At 56.8% G+C, this 26,778-nt stretch overlaps 2 protein-coding genes across 2 annotated transcripts; one reads left to right on the top strand and one right to left on the bottom strand.

Moving 5' to 3' along the window:
- The first annotated feature begins 2,019 nt into the window (after positions 1-2,019).
- On the top strand, positions 2,020-17,875 carry WRAP73 (WD repeat containing, antisense to TP73). Its single transcript, XM_041771603.1, has 12 exons — positions 2,020-2,173; positions 5,671-5,823; positions 6,358-6,474; positions 11,397-11,469; positions 12,626-12,729; positions 13,440-13,526; positions 13,832-13,966; positions 14,045-14,122; positions 15,079-15,184; positions 16,408-16,533; positions 17,036-17,227; positions 17,527-17,875. The coding sequence occupies exons 1-12, from the start codon at positions 2,105-2,107 to the stop codon at positions 17,667-17,669; spliced, it is 1,383 nt and encodes a 460-aa protein (XP_041627537.1). The 5' UTR covers positions 2,020-2,104; the 3' UTR covers positions 17,670-17,875.
- A 556-nt stretch (positions 17,876-18,431) lies between these two features.
- Positions 18,432-21,880, bottom strand: TPRG1L (tumor protein p63 regulated 1 like). The gene is made up of 5 exons (XM_041771605.1): positions 21,600-21,880; positions 21,418-21,509; positions 21,168-21,344; positions 20,345-20,498; positions 18,432-19,769 (listed from the first exon to the last, which is right to left on the bottom strand). Exons 1-5 carry the CDS (start codon positions 21,819-21,821, stop codon positions 19,575-19,577), a joined length of 840 nt encoding a protein of 279 aa, XP_041627539.1. The 5' UTR covers positions 21,822-21,880; the 3' UTR covers positions 18,432-19,574.
- Positions 21,881-26,778: the final 4,898 nt, after the last annotated feature.

Genomic DNA, 26,778 nt, shown 5'->3' with positions numbered 1-26,778 from the left:
GGCGGGAAGGCGGCGCGGGCGGCGGCTGGCGGGAGGAGCGCGGGCGGCGGCGCCGGGCCGGGGCAGAGGTGGCCGCCGGCGCCCCGCCCCCCCAGCTGGCCGCGCTCGAGTCGGGGTCCTGGGCGCGCTCGGCCCCGCCTCCTTCCCGCCGCCTTTTGGCGCGCGTCGCCCCGCGGAGCCTGCTGGGCCGCCGGCCGGGCTGGACGCGGGCTGCGCGCCGGGGCTCTCCCCGCGGGGATGCGGCTGCGGCCGTCCGCCAGGCTGGGGCGCGGGCGGGGGCCCGGGGGCGCGGGCGGGGGCGGGCGGGGGGCGCGGGCGGGGGGCGCGGGCGGGGGCCCGGGGGGGGCGGGGGCGGGGGCGGGCGCAGCGCTCTCCGCGTCCCAAGCCTCGCTTTCCCGCAGACGCCGCATTTCCCCGCAGCCGGGCCCGACCTCCCGCCCGCACCGGCGCTCAGACTCCGGCCCGCGGGGTGTCGAGGGGTTTGGGTGCGGCCGTCCGCGCCCCGGCGGCCCGGGGGACTCGCGAGGCGGGGCGCTCTTCCAGGGAGTAACGGGTGACGCGGACACTCCCAGGTCGCGGCCCGCACCCCGCTCCCTCCCTGGCCGCCGCCTGCTGGCCCCGGCGCCGCTCTCTTTCCTGCGCTCGCGCAGGTCCGGGGGGGGGGGGTCCGCGGCCACACGTGGGTTGTGCCCTGGGAGCGCGTCTAGGCGCGGAGACTGGCTCAGGCCGGGTGTTCCCGGACCCGCGGGGCGGGGCGGGCCTCGGCCTGAGGTCCCGAGCGCCGGACGCGTTCGGGGAGGCTCTCGGCGGCCCCCGCGGCGCGCTGCCTTCCGAGGCTCGCGCGACCCGTTATCGGCCTCGGGCCCGCGTGACCCTCGCGTCGGTGTCGCCGGTGGAGTGAGCGCGAACCGGGCTGGTGCAACCGGGTTCCGGCCGCCGAGGGCCGCATCTCCCCTGGCGCACTCGGCTCACTTGTACACACCTGTACTGCTCACCCCCTGGCTTCGAGGTGGCTTCGAGGTGCAGGGGGCAGGACCCGAGGGCGAGTCGCGAGTCGCATGCGCGGATCCGCTTGGCCCTGTGCGGGGGAGGCCGGCACCGCCCACCTGGGCGCGTGCGCGCACTTCCTACCCCTTTGTTCCAGAGTTGGGGGGCGTCCTCGGGGAGCGGACCCGGGGCCGTGCGCACGGAGGTGTGCGGGGGAGCCAGGCTGGGTCCGGGCTCTCAGACGGAGGATCGAGCGCAGGTGTCTGGGCCCGCGCGACCCGGTAGGCTGCGTACGCGCTGGCAGGGCCTGGCCGGGACCTGGGGGAAGTCTTGTTCGGGGAAAGAGGACTAGGGGTTCCCAGAAGGCGAGGGGCACGGCACTCGCTGGGAGCGAGCCCGGAGCGCGCGATGCTGATGCAGGTGCCCGCCGCCCCGTGCGGGGACCCCGGCCCAGGTCGGGCTCCCGCGCGGTGCCTCTCCTCTACGCGGGTCCAAACGCGGAGGGCGCGCGTGCGAGGGACCGGAGGGAGCGCGACGCCCGCCCCTGCGGAGTCAGCGCCCCAGTCGCTCCCCCAGACCTAGGTGGTACCCAGGGGAGGCGGGGTAGGGTTGCCCGATGCCGCTGAAACACGTAGGGAAAACGAATGCGCATTTACACAGGTGCATATGCACTATTACATATATAGAGAAACACGGTTATATGCAAATATATTTACATCTAAGTGTTTACATATAGGTACACGTGTAAGAGTAAATACACACGGGACACCCATTTACTTTTGAATTTCAGATAATTGGGTGCCTTTTTTAGTATAGATTTGTCCCATGAAGTTTTAGAAACATTTGTCCACAAAAATGGTTCGTCGTTCGTCTGAAATTCAATTTGAGCGCGCGCCCAGCGTTTTTCTGGCAACCCTGGCGGGAATGGACAGCCGAGTCAGGAAAAAGGGCGGTGGGGCGGAGCCGCCTGAACTACAAGCCCCACAATGCCGCGCGGGCACCCGGGGCCCTGATAGGCTGCGCCATGCTTCCGCTCTCCGTCACTTCCGGCCGCGGAGGTAGCGGTTGCGGCCGCCCCAGCTGCACAGAAGCGCGCGGCCCCGGCTCTGCGGTCGCCATGAACTTCTCCGAGGTGTTCAAGCTCTCCAACCTGCTCTGCAAGTTCTCCCCGGATGGCAAATACCTGGTGAGCGGCCTCGGGCCGGAGGAGGGGCAGCTCGGGGGGCCGCGGGTACTGGCCTCAACGAGTGGTCCCTGGCGGATGCCTGCAACCGGGGGCCGGGGTGGGGACCGGGAGGGGGACGGGAGTGGGGACCCGGGGCAGGGGGCGGGGGTACCCGGGGTGGACACTGGGGTGGGGACCCGGGTGGACACCGGGGCAGGGGGCCGGGGACCCGGGGTGGACACCGGGGAGGGGGACTGGGGTGGGGACCCGGGGCAGGGGGCCGGGGTGGGGACCCGGGGCAGGGGGCCGGGGTGGGGACCCGGGGCAGGGGGCTGGGGTGGAGACCCGGGGCAGAGGGTGGGGGGGGGGACCCGGGGCACGGGGCCGGGGTGCGTCCCCGGGGTGGACACCGGGGCAGGGGGATGGGGGTGGATATCCGGGTCCGCGTGGATACACGGGGCAGGGGGCGGGGGGGGGGTGGATACCTGGGACAGGGGGATGGGTGGATACCCGGGGCAGGGGACTCAGGCAGTCCTGCTCTAAGCAGGGGCCCCCAGGAACTGGATTTGGGCAGGTGTGAGCCTCCCTGCACCTCAGTTTCCATCTGTCAGAGGCAGATAATGGCAATGCTGTCTCCACACATTTGAGGATACGGAGCATTTCAGCTCACTGTTGTTATTTTGACACATAAAGGCAGATATATAATTCCATTGACTGGACCCTGGTACAGTAGTGCAGCTGCGTTGTCTTTCCCAGGCTTCTTCGCCGGTCTCTACCATGTGCCAAATAAGTGGTTGAAATAATAGTGTTCTATGTCCAGATAAATGGAGTTGTCTGCATTGCTGTTTATTTGAGCTGTTAGGATTTGAGCTGTTCATTACCAGGCGAGAGAATGGTGCTGAAGTCACCGAGCTACTCTGGACAGGAAATGGAAGTTTTGAAATGTACCAATATCATCAGTGTATATGCTTAGAACCTTGGGTGGAGGAGGCAGTAGAGGGGATAATTGACATGGGAAATCCATTAAGAAAAAAATGATGCTTTACAAAAGGGCATTTAGTTCTCTATATGAACTTATTGATGCCTTATGATTCGTTTTCAGATTGAGGCTTATTAACATTCCTGTTGTTTGTCTAGCTCTTTGAGAATATAACTCCTTTATGGAGGTATTCTAAATCATATAAATTAGCATTCAGCTAAAAAATACATAATGTCTTCTGCTTAAAGTTCACCCCAGAAACCTTGGTGTATTTTTCAAAGTGCTCCCCATATATTGGTTTTATAAAAATCCCAATAAATTACAGAAAGAGACTATATATTACTTTCTTTTTGTTGCTCTTTGGGCTTCTACACTCTAGTGAAAATAAAGCAAGAAGCTTGATAATAATGTTACTGGAATCCTGTTCTTCAAAGCTCTCCTAAATCCTGAAGAAAGTAGGTCTGTGTTGCTATTTTTAATATCTTGCAACAGATTTTTTTGAAGATTTTATTTATTTATTCATGAGAGATACAGAGAGAGGCAGAGACACAGGCAGAGGGAGAAGCAGGCTCCATGCAGGGAGCCCAACGCGGGACTCGATCCCAGGTCTCCAGGATCAGGCCCTGGGCTGAAGGCAGCGCTAAACCGCAGAGCCACCCGGGCTGCCCCCTTGCAACAGATTTGATGTGTTTTTACGTGTTGATACAGAAGTTCCATTTCATAAGGAGTTCATTGTAACTGATTGCAAAGCTACAGTATGACCCATGCTTGTTCTAAGCTGCAGTTGCCCTCCCCTTTCCTTTTTTTTAAAAAGAGATTTTATTTGAGAGGGAGAGCACAAGCGGGGTGAGGGGCAGAGGAAGAGGGAGAAGCAGGCTCCCTGCTGATCATGACCAGGACCCTGGGATCATGACCTGACCTAAGCTGAAGACAGATGCTTCACCGACCGAGTCCCCCAGTCGCCCCTCCCCTCTCCTTTGGACAAGGACAACTCATGAAGCCTTTGTAAGACGTCTATTCATAGACCACAAACCAATAATCTGGTTTGATCTCGATAAGGACCAGAGGAAGCCGTTAACGTTTAAAAATCAGTTCTTGATTTTTAAACTGTGGTATAATCTATAGTCAGCAGATGAGTAAACTCAAATTGTTTGCTTAGATGTGGGTATTATTAACAAATATGACCATAAACTGTCTTCAAGAAAACCGTGTTGACACTTGAACATTTTGCTAGTCAGTATCCAGAGTAAGGCAGTGCGGCTGTGAGGAAAGCATCTCTGCTTCTCCCTCCTATGCCAGGAAAGTATGTTCCTCACCCCATACGTTTCCTTTGCTGTCACACTGCTGCTACACTCACTGCACTGCTGACACTCGCGGTCACGTTTGCCAGAAGCGGGGTGTTCCACAGCCCTTGAACCTCCAGGACACTAGTGGGGTGTCCATTCTGGCACTGTGTGCCTTGAGCCCCACAGGTGGACTGTGCCCATCCCACCTCACATGCCAGCCACAGTAGCAGGCCTTCAGGTTACACACAACTTCTGTCTCACTGGACTGCGAGTCCCACATTCCCACAGCACTCTCGGGTTTGATGACTCTTCCAGAGTGGCTCACAGAGCTCAGGGAAACAGTCCTTGTGTTTGTGAGTGTGCTAAAGCATATGATAAAAGAGACAGGTGACCAGCCAGATGAAGAGATATGTAGGACAAGGTCTGGGAGGGTCCCGATGCAGGAGCCTCTGTTCCTGTGAGTGTGGGCTGCATCACCTTCCTTACGTGGGTGTGTTCACCAGCCTGGAAGCTCTTTGATCCCTGTACTTCTGGCATTTTACAGAAGATTCCTCATGATCATTTATGAACTCTATTTCCAGCCCCTCTCCCCATCTCCAGAGGATGGCATGGGGCTGAAAATTTCAAGTTTCTAATCATAACTATTGGTATTTCTAGGGACCAGGAACCCACCTAGAGTTGCCTCATTAGAACAAAAGATGCTCCTTTTACACAGGAGGTTTCAGGGGCTTTAAGTGTCCTGTGCCAAGGCTCAGGGGCAGAGACCAGAGTGTATGTTCTGTTACTTGGAAGTAAGCGAGTGTTTACTAAAAGCATCCTTACGTGTCAGTGGTCCTCACCAAGAACCCCGAGTCCTCATCCTCACTTCCTATGGCTTGTCTGTAGGTCGTCCAAGCAGCAGAGCACTTGGTTAGTTCACAGAAGAGCTCGACTCACAGTGCTTCCTACCTTAGTTCTTCAGGTTTAAGTAGGAAAGGAGTAGAAAATGACTCGAGTAGAGAGTTTTAACAGAATACTTTACCCTGGAACATAATTTTAACACATAGTTTGTATGTTTCAACTGTATCTTTGTGTGAACTTCCTTTATGTTTGGAGTGGGCAATACAGTTGGTGAACATGAGGTCATCCAGATAGAAGATGCATCTGAAGGGAGAGAAGGAAGTGGAATTCCTGGATGGAGGGGAGCGCGGATATCCCACAGGCTCCCTTCCTTTGGATTGTAGACCATCAAGGGCTTTCTTTTCCCTTTCTAGGCTTCTTGTGTGCAGTACCGGTTAGTGGTCCGCGATGTGAACACCCTTCAGATCCTTCAGCTGTACACATGCCTGGACCAGATCCAGCACATCGAGTGGTCGGCGGACTCCCTGTTTATCCTGTGTGCCATGTACAAGCGGGGGCTGGTGCAGGTGTGCTGCCCTCAGGGCTCAGAGCCAGGAGCCTTCCTGGACAGTGATCATGTTCTGTGCCCTCATAGTTTGAAAAAAAAAAAAAAAAAAAAAAAAGAGGCAGTGTAGCTCAAAGCTAGTTTTCCCTTAAAAGTATAATACTTTTCATGGTTTAAGTACTTTCAAAACGAGAAAACTCTTAGATATTCTTAATCTGTAACCAAATAGAATTCCATAACAGGAAGTGTTCACAGTGTTCTAGCAACTTGGGCGTCACGGGTTTTGGGAAGTGGTAGATGTGGTGTTTTTTTATAGATCTAAAGTGAACCTAAAGGAGCGCTTAGGGCTGGTGAAGGCATAAACTTTAAAACTCAACATAGCAGATTTGCGCAGAAGTGAGGCTCCGTGCTGCCAGCAGGAACCGGCCCCTCCGCACGGGAGATTTGGAAAGCTTCCCTGGGTTGTGACTGGGAGCAGTTGACGGCCAGCTGTGTTTAGGCTTGGGTAGTGAGCTGATCTGTCGCGGTTCTGCACTTCTGTGTGTTGCAAATACAGGTGTGGTCCTTGGAGCAGCCGGAATGGCACTGCAGAATCGACGAGGGCTCGGCCGGGCTGGTGGCCTCATGCTGGAGCCCCGACGGGCGCCACATTCTCAATACCACTGAGTTCCATGTAAGTGCACAGGCACGCGTCTCGAATCCATTCCTCCTGAAATCACATGGTAGTGGTTATATGGGTAAGTTTTGAAGAAAGATGTGTGTCTTAAATCATCAGGGTGTTAAAATCACACAGTGTCGTTATATAATCTTTCTGCCCAATTTTAAAGAAAAATAAAGCAGATTTGTAAAAAAAAATTCTTCAATTACAGTCTTAGGGATTTAAAAGGTTCCTTTACTTTGACAGTAGAAGGTGAGCTTCCCTGTGAATGAGTTTACATCTTTCCCTTACGAGGCCTGACCTGTGACCATTGGTCACTGCTTCATCCACAGCGTCCACCCTGGTGCTCCTCCAGGCCACTGGCACTGCCCAGGGGCCCCACATATGGAGACAGGTGTTTGAAATCTGGTAATAACTCCGAGCTAACCCGGGGAGTATAAATATGACTCATGAATATATAAATACAGGGAATTTGGCAAATACAAGGTGTGAGGGTAGAAGGTCTTTGGTGTCAGTGGTGTTTGTTTTAAATGTAGAAAGTTCCCTGAATCCCTTTATCAGTGTGCTGTTAGAGGGGCATCATAACCCAGTGTTTGGGTCTGAAGCCCCCGAGGGCCATCTGAGGTCTGGGCTGCCAGCTGCCCAGTGTGTGCATGTGGCAAGGGGGTGTATTTGTTCACAGCCATGAGGATGCGGAGTGACCCTGTGGGGTATCACCCAGTCTTTCTGGGTCTTTCTCTTGTTGGCATCGTTTGGGATAAGGTTTGTACCCAGCCTGGCTGGGATGGCTGCTCCAGATGGCTGTGTGGCTCCACACGGCTTCTGCTTCAGTTTGAAATCCTGCTTTAATCTGACATCTGCTGATAGAGGCTCTTGGAGAGTGAGCAGCAGTCGAAGGGCACTCAGTTTCCCTGTGGTCTACACATTGGCCTTTTAAAGATGTTAAAACTCGGTTTCCAGATGCGGTGATTTTAGCTATGTATAAAGCCTCGCCTGACAGTCCTCATGATCAGAATTGTTGGGACCAGGATCCAGTCTCCAGATGGGCATATGCCACGGGCCCTCTGCCTCCCTTACATCAATATGACAGAGAAATCATATCATGCACCTTCTGGATGAGGTTCCGGGGGTATGAGAAAGGAAGGCCTATGTGTGTGCTTCCCCTGGTGCCCGAGAACAGAGCCTCCCAGCGACCCTCTGACCCTGTGCTCATCACGTCTTGCCTTTCTTCAGCTTGTGTACACACTACTGTTTGGTTTGCATTTATTTTATTTAAAGTTTACTTACATGAATTCATCCTCTGTATTCTATGTCTGTTCCCCCTCCATGGTTGTCCGTTCATCCATGTGGACGGTGTGGCTGGTTCTTCCATCCCTCCTAGGAGAAATCATGCGCCTCTGCTGTTGCTGGGCATTTGAGGTATTGGGATCCACATTCTCCAGAGTCTATTGTACATGACCTGTGTTGAGATGCCCTGTCTTGGGTGTAACCTTGGAGGTTGCCTGGTTAGAGTAAATTGCATTCAATTTTCCAGAGCATTTGTATCAGGATTTATTTGTTTATTACTTTTTTTTTTTTTTGACATTTTTTTTTAATTTTATTTATTTTTATGATAGTCACAGAGAGAGAGAGAGAGAGAGAGAGAGAGAGAGAGAGAGGCAGAGACACAGGCAGAGGGAGAAGCAGGCTCCATGCACCGGGAGCCCGACGTGGGATTCGATCCCGGGTCTCCAGGATCGTGCCCTGGGCCAAAGGCAGGCGCTAAACCGCTGCGCCACCCAGGGATCCCGTTTATTACTTTTTTTTAATTTATTTTTTTCATGAGAGACACACACACAGAGAGAGGCAGAGACACAGGCAGAGGGAGAAGCAGGCCCCATGCAGGGAGCTTGATGTGGGACTCAATCCCGGGACTCCAGGACCACATCCTGGGCCAAAGGCAGGGGCTAAACCACTGAGCCACCCAGGGATCTCGTTTATTACTTTTTAAAAAATATTTTATTTATTCACGAGAGACACAGAGAGGGAGACACGCAGACAGAGGAAGAAGCAGGATCCCTGCAGGGAGCCTGATATGGGACTTGATCCCAGGACTCCGGGATCATGACCTGAGTCAAAAGCAGACGCTCAGCCACAGAGCCACCGGCATCCCTGTATCAGGATTTAAAATGATTGCCAATCCAGTAGAGCTATAGTGCTATTGCATTTTGGTTTTAATAGTCATTTCCCTGTTAGTGAGGTCGAATGCTTTCATATCTTGTTTTACATGCCTATACATTCTCACACTTCATGTAAATATATGGTTCAGGGCCATGTGGAGTCCATAACAATGTGTGGTGTGAGGTGGGGATCAATTTTTATCTTTTTCCCAATAACATTTTCAAGAACTGAATTTCTTTATATTTACAGAACATGTCTGATTTTTTTGAAGTTTTTTTTTTTTTATAGATGTTATTTGTTTGAGAGAGAAAGAAAGTAAGTGCAAGAGAAGGGAGGGCAAGGGGGAGAGAACCCCGAGCAGACTCCCCTCTGAGCACAGAGCCCCACAGGGCTTGATCCCACGACCCTGATGTCATGATGACCTGAGCTGAAACCAAGAGTCGGACACATAACCGGCTACACTACCCAGGTGCCCCAAACACTTGACTTCATCCTGCTCTCGCTCCATCGATGTGCCAGTTGCACACTGTTTAAGTCACAGGTTTATAGCACGCCATTGTCTGATGGGTCTAGCCTCTTCGTTGCCCTCGTTCTCTCAGGTGTTTCTCACATACTCGAGGCTGTTACCGGCTATACTCAGTGAGAACTGTTGTATCATCATGGTGAATTGAACCTTTATGTAAATCACCGTTCTTCATTCCTCATGGACCTGTTTGCCTCACAGCCTGCCTTATTGGCTGTTGGTGTAGCATGGTCTCCTGGTTCGGGTGCTCGTGGTGTTTCACTCCTGTTATGTCCCACGTTTCCATGTCTGTGAGTCTTGGGGTCTGCATTGTAAACAGACTACAGCCGCCTCAACAAAAATAAACTGACAAACTTTCTTACACCTCCACAAAGCCAGGTAAGGGCTGGTAAGCAATCCTGCCCAGCGAGAGCAGTGACCCTGTCCACCCTGACGCTGGCCCCAGGACCACATAGCCTGCAGGCTTCTGTCACTCAGCACCACTGTCCTCCAGGGCCTTAGCAGTGGCTCCTGGTAGCTGGGTGCCATCACACTGCACAGGGATGGGCATTTGCTTTCTGTCCACCTATCCACGCGCAGTTGGGCTGTTCCCCATGTGTGCTGTGATGGACACAGTGCAGTGAACACGCACATAGGAGTCTGTGCACACGTCCTCACGTCCTCACTCTTGGGGAGATACCAGGGGTGGGATGCCTGGGTAGAGTGCCAGGAGGGCTGCCTTGGGGGTGGGATACCTAGAGGTGCCCTTGGACTGTTTTAGGAAGCTGCCAATGGTTCTCTCCCATGCCTGCCACCCTTGCCCGTGCCTGCTCCCCCAGGTGAGAGCTCAGGTGTTCTGCGTTCTCATTTAACACTTGTCATTCCAGGTTTCTGTTGTTGGTCTCTGCTGTGTCGTGTCTCCTTGCAGTTTTGTGTTTTCCTTATGACTGATGACATTAAACATCCTTCAGGCACTTGTTTTTGTATGACTTGTCCATATCTGTTGAATCTTTATCAGGTTGTTTGTCATGTCACTCAGTTGTGAAGCTTCTGGTGATACTCTGTGGACGCAGGTCCTCTGTTAGGTGGTGTTTGGCAGGTGTTTTATTCTGCTCCGTGGCTTGCTTTCTCGTTTCCTTAAGCTTCTTTAAAAGAGCAGAAGTGTTTCATTTTGATGGAATCTAACATCCATCTTTTTTCTTTTATGTTTTCTGCGTTTAGCATCTAAAGAAATCCCCCCCCCCCCGCCCCAACCCAAGATCAAAAAAGAGTTTACTCTGTTTTCTTCTAGGAGTGTCATGGTTTGGTGCCTACATTTAGATCCAGGACCTATTTTGAATCTTTGTCTTCCCCAGTTGCACTTCTGTCAGCAGTTGTCATGTGTGCAGGTCTGTGTCTGGACTCTTGTTCTAATGATCTGTTAGCCTGGCTTTGTGCGTATAGCACGTTCTCTGGTTACTGTGCCCAAGCCCATGTGAACTTTCCAGCTTTGTCTGTGTTCAGAGTCAGCTGCTGGACGCTCCAGGTAGTGAACTTCCATGTTGGCCAATGGCAATGGCATGGAGACAGTTCTCAGAAACAAAACTAGGAATTGGGGTAAAGAAATTGTGGCTATTCTATTCACTTTTCAACTATGAAAGGATCTAGAGGGTTATAGAAGCTCAGTATTAGATGCAAGTATAGACGAGTGTTTGAACACTTGAATGTTGTGACATAGAGGCCTACGTCCCCTCTGAGGTCTTTTTCTGGGGACACGTGTCCGTGTCCACCCCGTCAGGCACTCAGGGACAGGAGAGGACAGGCGGCTGATGCCACACAGTGGTCACCCCAGAAGCCCCATGTGGCACAGCCACCGCGCGGGCGGTCCTGTCCTGCCACCTCCTGCTCATAAGTCTGCTGAGGCACAGGAGGAACCAGGCAACCTCACTCAGTCCTGGGGACACCCATAGTCCTGGACAGCATTCCCACGTGAACATGTTTCCTGGACTACACGGCTTCCGCAGGTCTGTTATAAAAGGAAAACTGTTACTTTGAAATTTCAAACTAAAATGCCCTTATGTTTGACCTTGTGTCGCTCACATAATGGTCACAAAATGAAAAGCAAATACCAAGAACATGAGATTTAGCCACAGTAAACTGTCAGAAGAAAACAGCCCTGGAGCTACTACTGTTTTTGATTCTGCAGTAAACCGCACACTCGGGCTGCTGGTGACCTCAGGCAGTCTTTCGGAACCTGCTGCATCTTCCCTGTGTTCTTTCCCCTTTCTCTCAACAGCTGCGGATAACTGTCTGGTCCTTGTGCACAAAATCTGTGTCCTACATCAAATATCCTAAGGCCTGTCAGCAGGGTGAGTCGGCCGAAGCTGATCTGAAAGCCATGTCTGTGTAGTTTGGGTTCAGAGATTCAGGGAGGGGGTGCCCTGTTCCATCCCTGAGGGTTTATGGGCAGCGTCTCAGCGCAGCACTGGCTTGTCTCTCTGCACCCGTGCCTGCTGATGCTTCTCTGTGATTCCCACGTGTGTCTCTAGAGGATGAGGCAAAATCTCAGTGGGTCAAAGGGCCTCAAAGAAGCAGGCTATATGTGTGGTCCCCATCCCCATGTCGTAGGACTGGGGCCAGGCCCCACCATTCATGCCTCTCCTGAGACCTCCGCGCCCCCCTCCCCTCCCCAATCTGAACTTCAGGCCACTAGGCCTCCTGTCACCAGCCCGGTGCTTTCTGAGCCTGGGGGAGGTGCCACACACTGGGCCTACCACTGTGTGACTCCGGGGGGCTGCCCGGAGTGCCCAGTGGACACCCGACCCTGAATGTGCAGTCACGTGTCTGTCATTCAATAAGCAGAAGGAAGCCTTATGTAATTTGAATATTTCTTCCATTTTTTTCTGTTATTAAGTTTGTGACTTGAATTTGAATGAAATGTGATCGCACATTCATTTTTTATCTTTATAACCTGAGTATGAGTGTCTCTCCAGACAGCATACACATTTCTTGAGTGGAAACAACAGGTATCTGTGTGTTCTTCTGGCTCACAAAGTGTGAGCTGTGGCCTGGGGCTTTTTGAGCCCAAACAGGTCTGGAAAATATAGCTGAGCATTTTCTCCCAAAGATTATTTCCAGATTCTTACCTTAAATTTACTTCTTCCAAGTAAGTACTTTCATTCAAAAGTAAAAATAAGTGTAACGACCAGCTGACTTAAAGCCAGCGGAGTTCCCTATGCTTTGTTTTCTAGGCGTGTGACAACCTGTCAGGGGTCATTTGAGGTCAAAGCTGTATTTCCAGTAACATTCTGTGGCTCTTTGGGGCTCCGGTGCCCCTGGTTTTCCTGCACACATCTCGCCAGCTGGGGGCCTGGGGCATGTATGGAGCAGCCCAGGCTGTAGAGCCAAGACCACAGTCATGGCTCCGTGGCTCCGCTGTGGGCCGCGTGCACCCATCCCTTCCCACATCCTCTGCAAGTGTGATTCCCCTTCCTCGGCCCTGGACAGCAGGCCCTTCTCTCACAGGGATCACCTTCACCCGGGACGGCCGCTACATGGCGCTGGCGGAGCGGCGCGACTGCAAGGATCACGTGAGCGTCTTTGTCTGCAGCGACTGGCAGCTCCTGCGGGTAGGAGGCGCTTGATCCTGCAGGTGGGGTGGCCAACACGGGTTCCCAGCTGCTCCAGGACACTGTCAGGAGAGCATGCAGCACCAAGCTGTCCTCACGCCAGAGGGCAGGGGCTGTGTGCAGCTTCGCAGCCCACCTGGCATGCAGAGGAGGTGACAGGCATCATCGTGAGCCACTTTCCTGGGGTCATACCATACCACTGTATGAGGAGGAGGAGGAGGGCCTGCTCTGGGCAAGATGCCAGGGTGCCTCGGAGCCCAGGGCACAGAGCCCTGCCCTGGCCAGGCTTCTGTCTACAGGAGGTTGGAGGCAGAGAAGCCTCCAGAATGGGAATGCCCGTTTCCTCAGAGCACCGAGGAGGCCTCCCCAACTAAGCATGGGGTGTCCTGGCAGGATCTTGCCTGGGTTGGCCTTACAGGAGTGAGGCTGAGCCAGGCAGGGGGAGGGAGAGAGAGGGGCACGTGTGGCCAGTGGTGCTGGGCCTTGCTGGGCTCTGTCCTGCCGGGGAGGTTGCAGCCACTGGCGGCCAGCCTGAGACCTCAGTGCTCAGGCAGGATTTTAATGGCAGAGGGACAGAGCTGTAATATTTTTGCCCATTTCTATATAAGTAAATGAAATACTAATGTATTAAAAATATCAATCATAAATTGTGAATCTGTTTAAGGAAACACTTTCCAGTTGAATTTGTTTCTCCCTCTTGCCTTCGGAAGCATTTCGATACGGAGACCCAGGACCTCGCAGGGATTGAGTGGGCCCCCAACGGCTGTGTGCTGGCAGTGTGGGACACCTGTCTGGAGGTATGCAAAGTAGCCAGGTAGGTCCCTGGTGTGTTAAGCGCATCCACCTGTGTTTACCAGATGCTATCCAAATGTGGCGGCTTGGTTAGTTTCCTGGGCTCTGATGCTGAGCAGCAGCCCTTTGACCAGAAAGTCCTTCTGTTTGTGGCCAAGGTCCATAGGTCACCCCTGTGGGAGGGCCTGTCCTGCGGCACTGTCCTCCCCACTTCCTGCTTGTTCTCCGAGGGTCCCTCCACCCGCCAGGTGCCTATATGCTTCCCATGTGGGACCGCTGTGCGTCTCACCAACCACAGTGTCTCCTGCAGTACAAGGTCCTGCTTTACTCCTTGGATGGCCGGCTCCTGTCTGCGTACTGTGCCTATGAGTGGTCCCTGGGTGTCAAGTCAGTGGCCTGGAGCCCCAGCAGTCAATTCCTGGCGGTTGGAAGCTACGACGGGAAGGTGAGGACAGGGTGGTGCCCTCCATGACACCCAGGGCACAGCGCAGGCCAGGCCCTCATGCTCCCCTTCCCCCCTCAGGTGCGCATTCTTAATCACGTGACTTGGAAAATGATCACAGAGTTTGGGCATCCAGCAACCGTCAATAATCCCAAAATAGTAAGTCTGGAACGCATGTTTCCTTTTGAGCAGTATTTGGGGAAGGGAGGCAGAAGAATACTGCTCTTTACATCACGTTATTGATTGTGATGTAGGTACTTTCATCACCAGAAACTTCTGTCGTTACCACTGTTCACGCATCAGATGCCACCAGTGCTCTCCCTGTCTTCCTGTCCACGTTCACAAAGGACTGGAATGGTGTCCTTGCCCTGTTCTCCCCCACTACCCCCAGTACCTCCCACTTGCAAGCACTGAGCATCTGGAGCTGGGGGACCAGGCTAGAGAAGTGGAGGTGGGTGTCCCTAGGGCAGGCAGGGACAGGCAGCTTGCCGAGGGGTTACAGGGTCAGACACCGGGAAGAAGTGATACAGGATCTGAGGGAGGAGCAGTTCAGGCAGCAGGAACAGGAAGTGCAAAGGTCCTGAGGCAGGCATGTGTATCCATTCAGCAGGGCACAGACTGACCTCCGCCTTGGGGAGCTTGACCACAGATGAGAAACAGGAGTAAAGATGGAAGGAGGGTCGGCAGGGGCAGGGCTACAGGTACCAGTGTCGAAGGGAAGGGAAGGGAAGGAGGGATACCTGGGGATGTTAGGCTCAGGCAGAGGTCCTGAGGCCAGGGAGGTACAGACGAGCCAAGCAATGGTCTTGGGAGGCCAAGACCGAGCAGGCCAGCCATTTAGCCCGCAGCCCGAGCGCGGTCTAATGCTGTAGGGCAGGCGGGGGCTCCTTCACTTCCTCCGGCACAGGCCTGTCAGGCTGCCAGTCACAGATGCCCCTCGCTCCCTTGGCCTGTGTCTGTTAGTTGTCTATAAACCTGCAGTCGGCAGCCACTGAGGGTGCTGAGAATCCCCACAAGGGAGTGGGTGCTGCTGGGCCCCTGCCTTGTGGTGCCGTCATCACATCTGCTTCTGCCCGTCCTGAGCGGGGTGGTGGCAGGACTGTCCTGTGTTCCAGGTTGTGTATAAGGAAGCTGAGAAGAATCCACGGCTAGCCCTGGGCCGCCTTGCCTTCCCCCCACCCAGAGCAGCGCCTGGCCCATCCTCCACCACCGAGAGCAAATGTGAGCAGCAGGCGGGGGGTTCACTTTTTCTCCTTTTTTTTTTATGAGAGACTGCCATTTGTTCAGGTGGAATTCAGACCTTTCTTTTTTTTTTAGAGTTTATATATTTGAGAAAGTACACGTAGTCATGCACAAGTTGGGGGGCAGAGGGGGAGGGAGAAGCAGATTCCCTGCTGAGCAGGGAGCCCGATGTGGGACTCTATCTCAGGACCCTGGAACATGATCTGAACTGAAGGCAGATGCTTCGCCCACTGAGCCACCCAGGTGCCCCCAGACATTCTATTTTTTTTTAAAATTTATTTATTCATGAGAAACACAGAGAGAGGCAGAGACACAAGCAGACGAAGAAGCAGGCTCCAGGCAGGGAGCCCGATGTGGGACTCGATCCTGGGCTCCAGGATCATGCCCTGGGCCACAGGCAGGCACTAAACCGCTGAGCCATCCAGGTGTTCCTAGACATTCTTTTTTTTTTTTTTCTTAGACATTCTATTTTTAAGGTACATTTTGCTTTTCCTGTAGTAGCTCCAGCCAGCATCTCTCCACCCATGAATCAGTAGACCTGGGGAAATGTTTTGTTGATTGCATCTAAGCACTGGAAATCTCATTTTTGACAGCTGGTCCTCTGAGGGCAATTTCTTTAATGGATGGTAAAACGCCCTTGGATGAGCCAGGAAGAGGAGGAGCCGTTAGTAACGGGGGCCCTGGAGCTGCAGAGCTGTGGGGCCTGGGCAGGGCACCTGTGCCTTGGTTCCCACATTGGTACAGCGGACAGAACTTTAGGATGGAGGAGATGTTGGAGCGGCCCCTGAGCCAGGCCGTGCCCCACTCCCCCAGGCCCAGTAAGCACCCAGAAGGGGGAGGCACACCTGCCTACTTCATCATCCTCTTACAACCTTCTGCTGCTGGTTTTATAATGTGGGGTATTTAAGACTATTTTGTAGAGCAGTTTAGGTTTACACCAAAATTGAGGGGAAGGCATGGTTTCCCACACACCTCTGCCTCATGTGCGCAGCCTCTCCACGATGTAGACCCCGTGGTGGTGTGTTCAGGACACTGACAGGTGACATAGCTCCCAGCGCGGGACCCACTCCTGTTAAGCCCCCACCCCACATGTTAACGTAACGTGAGCTTTCCCCATTGGGGCAGGCAGCAGCCCACATGGGTCAAGCGGTGCAAGTGCTGCCCTGAGGTGGAGATTGCAGTGTCCCCTCTCCACGTTCTAGATGAGATCGCCTCGGTGCCAGTTTCCTTACAGACTTTGAAGCCGGTTGCTGACCGAGCAAACCCAAAAATTGGAGTGGGAGCGCTGGCCTTCAGTCCAGACAACTACTTCTTGGCGACAAAAAACGGTCAGTGGCTGCAGCCCCGCATCCTGTCCTGTTTCCTCCAGTGCCCAGGCATTCAGACTGTATGGGAAGAGACCCTGGTAACAGGCTTCCCAGGATGTTGTGTCCTCCCGTCTTGTACTGTGACATTGTGCCCACAGAAGCTTCTGGAGACCAGGCCTTGTCTGCAGAGCAGCAGCAGGTTGACCGCTGTGTGTCAGTGTCCCCTGCCACTGGGCTCTTCTTTTGTTCAGTAGAGAATAGGGTCTGGGCACCACTATGGCTGCTGGTTTGGTTTATACAGGAAGGGTGTTTACATTTTTAAGGGCTTTAAGAACAACCATCCAATGTGCCCTTGTGGCCTATGAACTGGGGTGGGGGGGTCTAGCCTGTACAGATGCCGGAGTGGCAGCCATGCCCCTGGGTCCCTTGGCCTGCCCCTAGTGTCCTCTCCAGTGTGGATGCTGAAGCAGGCAGGGGGTGGTGAGGAACCCAGGACCTGCCCTGTCTCCCCACCCTCCCTCAGACAGCATCCCCAATGCCGTGTGGATCTGGGACATACAAAAGCTGAAACTCTTCGTGGTCCTGGAGCAGCTGTCCCCAGTGCGTGCCTTCCAGTGGGACCCGCAGCAGCCCCGGCTGGCCATCTGCACGGGAGGCAGCAGGGTGTACCTGTGGTCGCCGGCGGGCTGCGTGTCAGTGCAGGTGCCCGGGGAAGGTGAGCACAATATTCTCGGCCCACCATAGGCAGAGCCCTAGCACACTGGCACATTTCTGTAGACCTGGATACTGTGGCTCACTTGAGAGCCTCGCTCAGGATCTTCGGGTAAACCTCACGGCCAGACCCAGTATGCACATCTGGCAAGGGCCCCGAGGTGTTCAGCTTTTCTGGGTGTAGGAGACCCCCCCTGAATGGGCATCTGGGGCTATAGCTGGGGCTCTCCAGGCCTGTTCTCTGCCCACAGGATTTGGGACTGTGCTCACTCTTTAACCCTCTGGCCACCTCTCTCTCTCTAGGTGACTTTCAGGTGCTTTCTCTGTGCTGGCATTTAAACGGAGATTCAGTGGCTCTCCTCAGTAAGGATCACTTCTGTCTGTGTTTCCTGGAGACTGAGGAGAGGGTTGGCACCACCTTCGGACGGCCAGGTGACCACACGTAGGACCCATACGTATCTAGGCCTGGGTGTGACCAGAGGGGAACACCCCCCGGCACCTGCCGGCTGCAGAGTCGGGACCAGGTTTCTCTGGGGAGCTGCTGCAGCTAGTGGCCCAGATGAAAGGACTCACTTTTATTTTTCTATAGCATTTTTGTAAATATGTATGGTATGAAACGAATTTTTATTTAAAATAAATATTTGGTAATTCACAAAATGGCTGATGCTTATGTTGGTGAAGGTTTGGGTTGTGGGAAGGATTTCTTGTTTCAGGTTTGGGGTCATTCACAGGAAATAACTGCCCCCCAGCAGCTGTTTGTCCCTCAGATAACATCCTGTCCTGCTCTGGAGCCTCCGCTCCCCATCCCTGGAGTTTCCTGGAGAACGGGCTTGGGTTTCCCATGGGGTGTTGGGGCATGTTCTGGAGTGCAGGGACAGGAGCCCTGAGTGCTGAGAGGGTGGTGCCCCACCGGGGGGCCACTGGGTCAAGGTCAGCTCTGCAGGGGGTCCACCCTGGCCTTCTGTCCAGGGAAATCCCATTCACCTCTACCTTCGGGTGCTTCTGACAGCAGCTGGGATTGAGGAAGTGGAGGAAGTAGGATTCCAAACCTGGGTTCGCCATCCTGGCTACAGGCTAGCTTGCACACCACTGTCTGGGTTTCCCCGTGAGAGAGCTGTACCAGAACAGGACCCCCCAAGGATCCAGAACAAGCACAGCAAATTGGGAGCTTTACAGAGCTAACAGCTTCAAGGAAGGAGCGACATCCGTTCAACTGTAAATGTCTTTACTACGAGACCAAAAGCAAATGCTCAAGACCCAGGTGGTGTGGAGGCAGCTTTCCAATTTGAGCAGGCTGCTGCATTTGGATCACATCCATGCCAACTAACGCTACACCAGAGTTGTAAATAAGGAGGAAGAAACCAGTGAGCCAGCACTTCAGTTGATAACAAGCGCTCCCAGTCAAGCCAGCAAGCTGAGGACAGGTGGGAGCACGAGCAGCGTGCTGCAGGTCCCATGGACATGCTCTGCGAGCTGCCACAGCTCTGGCCTGTTCAGGGCAAGGCGGGCGGCCTCGGGTCTGCACAGGCGCGGTGGGGACCCAGCCGAGTGTCAGCAGCATGAGGAACAAGAATCTGACAAGATCCCTTCCTTAAAAAGCAAACTGAACAATCCCCATTTTAAATGTGACTATGGCAACCCAAACCTAGAACAGGCATGGGTGTCAAATTGTTTGCAAAGAACTATCAAGGTAACTCTCATATCAATGAATTGTCTACACACGACTTCCTGTGGACTTCTGGGCCCGGGAAAGATGCCATAGGTATGAACACTATAATTTTAGGAAAAGTAGGACTTTAGATCAAACATATTTACACAAAGCTACTATTCACTAAGAAGCCAACAAGGCAGACTGGTTTAGTTCACTAGCCTGCTGGCCTGTTTTGCAATAAGCTTTTAAAAAATGGATTACATTTCAAAATATAAAATTTGACACCAAGTAGAAATGTATTTGCAACTATAGGCACCGGGGTCTCAAGGCTTCTGCCGGGTATAGGCATCTACACAGTTGAAGTGCTAGCAGGGAGGTTCCGGTGGGAGCACATATTTATTAACATGCTAGAGGGCTGGGGGAAGGGCCACGAGAAGCCACACACAGATACTCCAGGAAAGACATGGAAATAAACTCTAGAAGATGGAATACCGGCCAAGACGAGGACGGCTAGACTCACTTTGCTCTTTGTCTGTAGCTCCTATTACCCAATGTTCAAGATTCAGCTAAAGTACAGAATCCATTTGACTATTCTACTTGCACTGTGCTCCCTAAGGGTTAACAGCCCCGACCCTGCAGGGGCCTTGGAGCCAGCCTCAGGTCTGCTGCCCAAGCCCCCACGTCCACCCGTGGGGGGCAGCTAGAAGCCTATTTTGCCTCTGGTCATGGAATAACCCAATTTAGCCTCGTTGTTAATGAAGGACATTAATCCCACGTAGGTCTCGATGAGGAGGGGACGCTCCAAAACCAGTACACCGTTGGCTTGTCCTGGCAAGGGACTCTCTTTCTGGGCTTTTTTGACAGCTTGGATTAACATAGCTTTGAAGCTTTCCAACTTAAAGAGAGAGAAAACAGGTTGCCAATCAGTCACTGACACCAGAAAAAAACCCCACCCATTTCTGTGTCAGCTTTGCCACTGTCCTTGGGAGAGACGCCTCTCCAGCCACATGCTGGCTATCCCTTGGCTCACGGGGACAGGCGACAGGCCTTGCAGAGCCTTGCCCTCCGCAGGTCTGAGCTACTCTGTCAGGGGGACAACTTCATCCTGCCCACCACCCGCCAGGCCACCTAAGCAGGTCGAGGGGCACGGCTGGCAGGCAGGGCCCACCCATGTCACTGTCCTCTCTGGCTCAGCAGACTGCTGGCCAGAGTCCTTCTGGGTCCTTCTCCAAGGCCATCATGGCCACCAGAGGCCACATTATAGAGCTACGTTGACCAGGAACCACTAGCCACGTGAGGCTACTTAAACACAAGATAACTAAGACTTTTAAAAGAAACTTAAAACATTTGCTTCCTTGGTTTTAGCAGAACAGTTCAAATGCTGCACAGCCACAAGTGAGAACCGTGGTGGGCAGGCCTGGCCTAGGATGTCACCGTCACAGCTGGGCAGCACCGCTCCGACGGTCTTACTTGGCACAGAGAGGCCGTCTTCTCATCCGCACCGGCCATCGGGTGCTCTATGAACGTGGCGTAGGGCACGTTGGTGGACCAGGGGTTCCACCTGTTTATGAACGAAGGGCGGCTCTGCTTGTCCCACTGAATGCGAATCCCAAAACCTTCTCGCCTATGGAGAAGAGACAAAGACTTCATGCAGCAGCAGGCCACAGAGCGCTGGGCAGCCCAGGCAGGTGTGGGACCCCGGGACGCTGCTTCACCCCCGTGCTGTGCTGGTCAAGTCCACCTTTACACAGCACAGCTTAGGGGGCAGGGAAGACCGTGTAGGTGGGCTGGGACACAATCGCCACGTTTGTCACTTCAGGTCCCTTGCCCAGAAGGCCTGGCGGCTAGCTGGCACCCTGGTCAGCACAGCTTCCCGACCCAAGCAAACCCCTGCAGCCGAAGTCACCCGACCAGAGTAAAGTCTAGGCTCCCGTGTTTCACAACACTCCGTTCCCCAAGCTGCCTGTTAAACGCTCAGATTTAACTTGCAGGGACATCTGTAAACAGAAAAGGACACACTACCTTTCTTCTGTTAAACTTCAACTAGAGCAGAGTGTGAGGTCACGGTGTCACCCTCTCCTGACCAGGGATAAAATGCTGAGTTAGCCCCATCCTAAGATGCCGAGTCAGGCCTGCCTCCACCGCCTCAAGCTCCGGCCGCCACCAGCCTGAGAGCCTCTCTGGAGCCAGGATTCCTCCGAGGGCACCTCCTCGCGCTGACGCGCTGACGGGGAGCTGGTGCTGCAAGCACTGCCTACAGGCCCCGACGCCGGCTCCCGCTGAACACACTTACTTGTTGAGCGACTTGGGGGGAAACTGGAACTCCCCGCAGGAGATGGTGTCCACCGCGCTGAGGGCGACGCGCACCACCTGCTGGCACTGCAGGCTGATGAAGTCGTACTTGCAGATGAGCAGCGCCTGGTCGGTGATGAGCACCAGCCGCTCCTTCTCGTTGTTCCAGTGGTCCACCCTGCGGGCCCAGCCGCGTCAGCCCCGGCGGCCCCCGCGCCCCGCGCCCCCGCGCCCCCCGCGGCCCCGCTCACTCGGTCAGCAGCCACACGCCCTGGATGTCGCCGTCCTCCACCGGCCGCACCACCACGCCGATCTCCTCCACCGCCTGCTCGATGGTGCCCGGCTGCGCGGGCGGGGCGGGGCGGGGCTCAGCGTCCGTCCCGGCCCCCGCCCCCGCCCCCCGCCCCCCCGGGACCCGCGCCCCCCGCCTCACCCGGAACACGAAGTACTCCTTGACGCGGGCGCGGCGCGTGGGGTCGTGGATGCTGAGCGGCCACAGCGTCTGGCGCAGCGGCGTGCCCGCGCCCGGCCGCCCCCCGCCCGCGCCCCCGCCCGCGCCGCCGCCCGCGCCGCCGCCGCCGACCTCCTCGCCGGCCGCCAGCACTGCCGTGGGGCTCGTGCCCGCCGAGTCCACCGAGTCCCGCAGCTGCAGCATGGCCAGGCCGGCCGCAGCCCCGGACCCCGACCCCACACCCCGCCGGAACAGGCCGCCGTCGCCTCCTCCGTCCCTGCCGCCGCGGCCCCGCCCCGGCCCGCCCCGGCCCCGCCCCCGGCCCCGCGGGTCGCCGCGATTGGCTCGGCCTCGCCAGCCCCCGCCCCGGGCTCCGCCCCTGCCCGCGCCCAGCGGCCCTGCCAATTGGCTCGTCCCCAGCTGTCTCCCACGATTGGTCCTCCTCGCCGCCAGTTCGCACTCGCTCCCGCCCCCTTCGTGCCGGAAGCGCACGCCGCGCGCACGCCCATTTCCTCCCGACGCGACCGGGAGAGAGGGGCGGGGCCCAGGCTGGTTGCCAGGGAGACGCAGAGGGTGCGCTCCGAGTCCGGCGCCAGTTACCCACGCGTACGCGGGCGGCCGCCCCGCAACCCGCGCGCCCCCGGCCCCCCCACGCGCCCCCGCCCGCGGTCCCCGCACCCCACCCCACTCCGCCCCGCGGTCCCCGCACCCCCGCTCCCCCCCCGCCCGGCGGTCCCCGCACCCCACCCCACCCCGCGGTCCCCGCATCCCCGCCCCGCGGTCCCCGCACCCCCGCTCCGCCCCCACGCCCCGCGGTCCCCCCATCCCCGCTATCCCCCCGCGGTACCCGCACCCCCGCTCCCCCCGCCCCGCGGTCCCCGCACCCCCGCTCCCCCCGCCCGGCGGTCCCCGCACCCCACCCCACCCCGCCCCGCGGTCCCCGCACCCCCGCTCCCCCCCCGCGGTCCCCCGCACCCCACCCCACCCCGCTCCCCCCCCGCCCCGCGGTCCCCGCACCCCCGCTCTCCCCACCGCGGTGCCCGCACCCCACCCCGCCCCGCGGTCCCCGCACCCCGCTCCCCCCCCGCCCCTCGGTCCCCGCACCCCCGCTCCCCCCCCCACCCCGCGGTCCCCGCCCCCCACCCCGCCCCCCCACCCCGCCCCGCGGTCCTCGCACCCCCGCCCCTCCCCGCAACCACCGCTCGCCCACCGCGGTCCCCGCCACCCCACCCCGCCCGCGGGTCCCCCGCACCCCCAGCCCCGCCGCCCCGCGGTCTCTCGCACCCCCGCTCTCCCCCCCCACGCCCGCGGTCCCCGCCCCCCTCGCCCCGCGGTCACCCGCACCCCGCTCCCCCCCCCCCCGCCCCGCGGTCCTCGCACCCCCGCTCTCCCCCCCCCCCCCCTCCCCGCGGTCCCCGCACCCCGCTCCCCCCCCCCCCCCCCCCCCCCCCAACCCCCCCCCCCGCACCCCCCCCCCGCCGCGGTCCCCGCACCCCCGCTCTCCCCCCCCCGCGGTCCCCGCTCCCCCCCCCCCCAGTCGGTCCCCGCACCCACACCCTCACCCCGCGGTCCTCGCACTCCCGCTCCCCCCCCCCCCCCCCCCGCGGTCCCCGCACCCCCCTCCCCCCCCCTCGCCCCGCGGTCCCCGCACCCCCACCCCCCCATGCGCCACCGCCCCGCGTATCCGCACTCCGCTTCCCTGCGCCAACACCCCCCCATCTCCGCCTTACCCCCCCCCCAGGCCTCCCTGGCCCAGGTAATTGCCCCCACCCCCCACCCGGCAGCCACTGTCCCTGGACTTGACCCGCCTTCGCCGCCTCCACCCCCTTTCCGGGGAGAACCCCCACCGGTTCCCCACCATGGTTGCTAGTGGTCACCCTCGCGGGACCCACCCCCACCCACCGCCCACTGGCACACCCCGCCCCGCGGTCAGAGCCCCTTAGACTAGCCCGACTCCAGAAAGGGCCGAGGCTCCCGGGGCCTGTCCCCACGGCAGGCGTCCCTGGGGCACCCTGGCTCCCACAGCCGGTAGGCACAGGGCTTTCCTGGACACCTGGGCCTTTCCTGGCTGCAGGTTCCGGGATGGAGGTGGAGCGGCTGGGCCTTGGGTCCAGCGCTCTGACCAGCAGAGTCCTCGCTGAGCCTAGGAAAGCGTCCTTCTGTGACCCCTGTTTCACAGAAGGGGACACCGAGGCACGGGCACGGGCCGGTCACTTGCCACAGCCACTCATGAAGGGTCAAAGCAGGATTCACTCTGCGCCCCTGCTCCCGTCCTCTGGACACTAGAATTGCATCTTCCTGTGGGAGAGACCTCTGGCCCTAGCTGGTGCCACCCTAGGCTTTGGGCCTCCCTGTCAGGACCTCACGGCCGTCTTCATCACCGTCCTCCTGGCAGGAGCCCGAGGGCTGTGCATCCAAATCCTCACCCCACTGGTCACTTGAGACTTCTGCCATCGCCTCTACTCACACCACCCTCTTACTGCCCCACCCCAAAGCCTTCTTGCCTCACCCCTACTATATTGGAGGCCACCCTCCCCAGGGGACATTGCCCTTCACCAGGACTCACTACTTTGTTCTTTCATCTTGTCACTCACCCTCTGCGCACGCGGGGGCTGTGCTAGGAAACTTTGGTGCACTAGCCCTTGGCAAGTGGTTGTGCTGTGGGGTCTGTAGGCACTTCCTTGGCTCTTTTAAGTTTTACTAAAGCACAGGAATGGCCATGCACTACTGTGTGCGCCCCCCACAGGCTTGGAGAGTGCTGGGGGTACAGCCAGGTGGGTGAGCCAGGTCCCTCCCAGTCTGGGCAGACAAGGACGCCCTCACGGTGGTCCACAGTTCACGGATGGCCCCAGGGAGGGTGCTGCAGCTGTGCACACGGCAGGTCCCGTACACCACTGACCACTCGCCTTGGATGCCAACATCCACAGAAACCTGGTGGGGGTGGGGGAAGGGGGCACCAGAATGCAGAGGCCTGGTGTGTTTGGAGGGCTCAGCTCTTGGATCTCCCACCAAGGATAAAGACAGCCAGAAGGAAGCAGCTTGCCAAGCACAGGATTCTCGGCTGGGGGAGGGGGCAGGCCTGGGGGGAGGTGAGCAACTGGAGTGGGGTGTGGGTCTTTTCATGTCTGCAGAGGTTATGGGTCATAGCCAGGGTGGCCCCCACTGAGGTGTTTCCAATCATCTGAGGGATGCCTTCTAAGGTGAGGAGGGGGAGTTTCTGGCCAGGAGAGCAGGACCACTGGCTCCCCTCTCACCCCCCTGCCTGGCTCCCCCTGCCCCCAACCCCTGGGGAGGCTGAAACCACAAAGTAAATATATCATGAGGAAGCTAAGGTAGGATGGAAAGAAGAGCCCGGCCCTACACCTGCTGTTGTTGGGCTGCTAGCCCGCGGGGGCAGGAAACCACAAAATCACTGCTTGCCACTGCCTCCCCCATGTCCATCCATACTGGAGTAGTTTTGGTACTTTGCTTGGGAGAGGGAGGACGAAACAAAGATCCCAAAGCATGCTGAGTGGGTGTGCAAACATGGGTAGCAAGGTGCTTCTATGCGCTCTGGCCTGCTGTGGTCGGTCAGGTGGGACCGAGGCCGCTGCCTTCTGTTGACCCGGGGTGGGTGACCCCCCTCTTTGGGCCCTGTCCCTGCAGGAGGTGGGGGCGGGGGAACCTCTCTTCTCTGGCAACTAGGCCCAGGGCTGAGTCGGCTCTGCCCAGTCCCTGTGTGGTGGGCCTAAATCGGGCCCCTGAGGGGCAGGCTGGACCCCTTGGGCTTGTGCCTTCTGACACCTGTCTTGGGTCCCCTCTCACTCCGGAGGGGGCTCAGAGTGGAGCCAGGGACCGGTTGAGGATGGCAGCAGGCATGTGGGCTCAGAAGCCCTTCCCTCTGTCCACAAGGACCAGCACACTGAAGCTCTCTGTTTCCTTTTCTGTTGAACGTGGATAATAGTAGTTCCCATTTCCAATGGCTGTTGGGAGGATTAAATGAGTTGATTCCTGTGGCGTGCCCAGCACTCTGCCTGGCCCACATTGAGAGCCATGGTCAGTGTCAACCATCACCCTTCTTCATACTGGTCCGAAGTGCCAGGTATGTCTGCAAATATTGCCTTTGCTCCCAACACGCATGCATGGGGGGCAGTTTTCTTCTCTTACCAAGGAGAAAACAGTTCAGAGAGGTTGTCACCTGGGGAAGGTCACACATCAGCAAAAAGCTAGGACCTCTTGAAGTTCAGAGCCTGCTCCCATGCCAGGGGCTCCCCAGGGGGCAGAGAAGAGTCCATCCATTGACACCGTGTATGAGGGACTCACCCACTCCACAGGGTGACAAGGGGAAGCAGGAGGTTCCAGTGACCCTCACCTTCAGGGTCATCTCACCCGGGGTGGGGGGAGAAGGGTTGGGAAGGGGAACCAGAGTCCAGGGGATGAGGTCGCTGGTGGGCACATGTTCCCGGGGAGGATGGATAGCCGGCCCCCGAGGACCCCCTGCTCTGGGTCTGAGTTCTGGCCCAGCTATGCATTCCTGTGGCTGATTGTGAACCAGTCATGTAACCTTCCTGCTTCCCCTTCTCGTCTGGAAAGCAGGAGTGATAAAACCTAGCTCAGTGGTCGTCAGGAGGCTGACATGAGATAACTCGTACAGAGAAGACCTGTCTGAACAGCTCTCCACCAGCGTTTGTGTCTGAGAGTCCAGCCTGTGGGGATGCCCGGCGAGCACCGTGCAGGCAGGTGAAGATATAGGAGGGCAGGGGCCCAATTAATGGCCCCCAATCCCAGCAGAGGCAGAGGAAACCAGAATCCGGGGTTTGGGGTTAGCTTATTGTGGAGGGACACTGTCTACCACCCCTGCTGCTTGTGGATCCTAGAAGTCAAGTTCTAAAGGAACTCTTGTTGACCTTGAACTAACGGAGTTTTGCTGAGGTCCCTGGAACATCTCAAGGGATGAGTTCTCTCTCCTTTTAGCAGAGAGATTACACTAATGAGGCTCACTGCCATGCTCACTCCCACGGGAAGCATGGTCAACTAAGAAGTGACGGCAACCTTGTGCTGGGACATGTTCCTATAAAATCCCTAAGAATCTGATGTGCCGTGGCATGACGGCAGCCATCGTGATTTTCAGAAGTCCCAGGAATACCCCACTTTCCTCATCAGTGCGTTATAACAGATTCTC

This window comes from Vulpes lagopus, chromosome 10 (genome assembly GCF_018345385.1).
Source record: "Vulpes lagopus strain Blue_001 chromosome 10, ASM1834538v1, whole genome shotgun sequence".
NCBI lineage: Eukaryota > Metazoa > Chordata > Mammalia > Carnivora > Canidae > Vulpes > Vulpes lagopus.
This window is presented reverse-complemented; position numbering and strand designations above follow the sequence as displayed.

Coding starts and splice junctions, on each gene's coding strand:
- WRAP73 (XM_041771603.1), top strand. CDS start 2,105: ATGAACTTCTCCGAGGTGTTCAAGCTCTCCAACCTGCTCTGCAAGTTC. Junction 2,174..5,670: donor CCCCGGATGGCAAATACCTG/GTGAGCGGCCTC, acceptor TTCCCTTTCTAG/GCTTCTTGTGTGCAGTACCG. Junction 13,527..13,831: donor TGTGGGACACCTGTCTGGAG/GTATGCAAAGTA, acceptor TGTCTCCTGCAG/TACAAGGTCCTGCTTTACTC.
- TPRG1L (XM_041771605.1), bottom strand. CDS start 21,821: ATGCTGCAGCTGCGGGACTCGGTGGACTCGGCGGGCACGAGCCCCACG. Junction 21,345..21,417: donor GGCGTGTGGCTGCTGACCGA/GTGAGCGGGGCC, acceptor CTGGGCCCGCAG/GGTGGACCACTGGAACAACG. Junction 20,499..21,167: donor CCCCCCAAGTCGCTCAACAA/GTAAGTGTGTTC, acceptor TCTTCTCCATAG/GCGAGAAGGTTTTGGGATTC.